At 36.6% G+C, this 2,500-nt stretch overlaps 1 protein-coding gene across 1 annotated transcript in view; it reads right to left on the reverse strand.

Annotated features, from left to right (window-relative positions):
* The window catches only part of LOC125025413 (BRCA1-associated protein-like), a 17,288-nt gene that overhangs the window by 9,065 nt on the left and 5,723 nt on the right, over positions 1-2,500 (reverse strand). The window contains exon 7 of the mRNA XM_047613407.1: positions 2,248-2,374. Coding sequence (XP_047469363.1) covers positions 2,248-2,374 — 127 coding nt within the window. The remainder of the gene's footprint in view (positions 1-2,247; positions 2,375-2,500) is intronic.

The raw sequence follows: 2,500 nt of genomic DNA on the forward strand, positions 1-2,500 counted from the left end.
GAGAGAGGAGAGAGTAGAGGAGAGAAGAGAGGAGAGGAGAGAGAGGAGAGGAGAGAGGGGAGAGTAGAGGAGAGGAGAGGAGAGGAGAGGAGAGGAGAGAGGGGAGAGGAGAGGAGAGAGGGGAGGGGAGAGGAGAGGAGAGGAGAGGAGAGGAGAGGAGAGGAGAGGAGAGAGGAGAGAGGAAAGGGGAGAGGGGAGGAGAGAGAGAACCAAAGATAGAGAGTGAGAAGAAATAGATATAGAAATATAAATAGACAAGGCGAAAAAGAGAGGAAGAGCAGAAGGAGACAGATAGATAGATAGATAGATAGATAGATAGATAGACAGAAATAGAGAGAGTGAGTGAGAGAAAGGTTCTCTACTTCCTTAAGACATGGGTACTTGCACAAAACCAATAACAGCACTTTGTTCTTTTTAACTGCTTTATACAAATTTTTAAAAGCAAGTGTCTTTAAAAACCCTCCCAACACCTCCCCCCATCATTGCAAAACACGTTGACAACATCTCAACAAAATCCTGAAAAAAGTAGTCACACAATATCCCACGTGTGCCTGGTGCTCCTGACTGAAGATTATCACACTTACACAAGACCTTCTGCAGAGGAGTGGCTGTTTTTGTGTGGCCCACAGTAAGAGAACCATATTAAAGTCTCTGCACATATATTCAAAGATACAATTTGACAGATTCATCTTATATCATTAATGCAATTTTTTTTTCTATAGAAAGTGTACTGTTCTATACCATTATTGATTCAACTGAAAAACATTCAGAATTTCAGTTTATTGAGAAAGAAAATATCAATAAACACAAAAAAGTAGAAAATTATGCCGCATTGACCAAATCGCATAAGAGGAAATATTAAAGCTTGTTTAAACACTTTCTGATAAGGTACTGATGCACTATTTGATATAAATATTAGGTCAAAACCTTCCTAGCTGGAAATGGCCTACATTGTATACACAAGAGCATAAACTTGAAATTTTCTGTTCTTCAACTTTTTTACTAAATTAAATGCATATATACACAAGAATATACAAGCGTTTACACACACACACAGCTACACACACACAAGTACACCCACACCCAAACAAATTTACATACATATACACATATGACTAAATGATAATGGTAAAGAATAAAATACAAAAATACAAAATCCTGCAAAGCAAATCTGACTTGTGCCTTTTTTTTTTTTTTTTTTTTTTTTTAACTAACCCTTATAGGTTCTGAAATGTAGGACTCTCCTTCTGGGACAATAGAGTCCTTTCACAAATATGTTAGCCAGGACCAAGTGACGCAATGAAAGACTTGGCAGCAACTCCTTTAGCTCACCTCCAAGAATGCACTCAATTATATAGACATTAACTGTTGATCCTTCAGACAGGATATGACACTCATATTCAACAAAAGATTATACAATATGGGCTCCAAGACACTGAATATGAATTGTCCTTTTTACAACTAAGAGCATCCATATTTCACTACAAGGTTCCTCATCAACATTTTTAAGGAAATATTTATCTTGCTTCTATGTTCCACATCAATATTCTGCCTATTTGATCATCTGATGTATTCACTGTGCTTGAACAAGCTTTAAAAGTTTTTCTTTGTTTAAACATGCCTTTTCTTTCTCATCCACATCATGTTAGCTGGTCCTCTACTATGACTGAGGATAAACTAACAGAAAAATATTCTCTAAGATGATGCAGTCTGCATGCTGCTTTCTCATCATCTTTGTCAACTAAGGAAATCAAGTTACCATACATGACTGATCTAATTCACATACCATATGAAAAGAAAAATCTATGGCTAACTTACCAGGAGAATATAAAAGATTTGCAAACTCTGGCAACATTAACTACACAATGCATATAACATTAGTCAGCATCTTATATGCAGGGCATTGCTTATGGCCCATGTTTTTTTTTTTTTTTTTTTTTGTTCAAGCAAAGTTCTTTTACCACTTTCCCCTTGAAGTGCTGCCAGAGTTCATCTCAATCTGAGCTAGCCCTATTTCATATTCAAATGAACAAAGATACTGCCATCAGAGAAATGAAGCTATATCCTAACTAGTTATACATCCACCCATTCTTTACAAGTATCTGAAGACTAGCTGATGAGTAAAAAAAAGTATTCCCTTCTAATGTATACAAAACAATAGGTCAACATCCACACTATGAAGTAATGACACACAAGAAAACTGAACACCTAGACAACAAGTAATCAAAACTACACTGGAATACATACCTTGTATCACCCCACTTGGCTAAACATTCTCCATGGAAGGAATGGTTGCATAATATTGTCAAGATTCCATCGACAGATTCATCCATGCGCTCTAAGCAGACTGGGCAAGTAGGTAATTCTGTGTGACCTGTGAGAAGATGGCATAAATGAGAGGACACCAAAAAGCTGATACATTATGAGAGTACATAATGTACCATTAACCTGTTGCCAACAAGGTTCAAAATTGTATTGACAATTGAGTTTTGGTCATGAT

Source organism: Penaeus chinensis, chromosome 5 (genome assembly GCF_019202785.1).
Source record: "Penaeus chinensis breed Huanghai No. 1 chromosome 5, ASM1920278v2, whole genome shotgun sequence".
Classification (NCBI taxonomy): domain Eukaryota; kingdom Metazoa; phylum Arthropoda; class Malacostraca; order Decapoda; family Penaeidae; genus Penaeus; species Penaeus chinensis.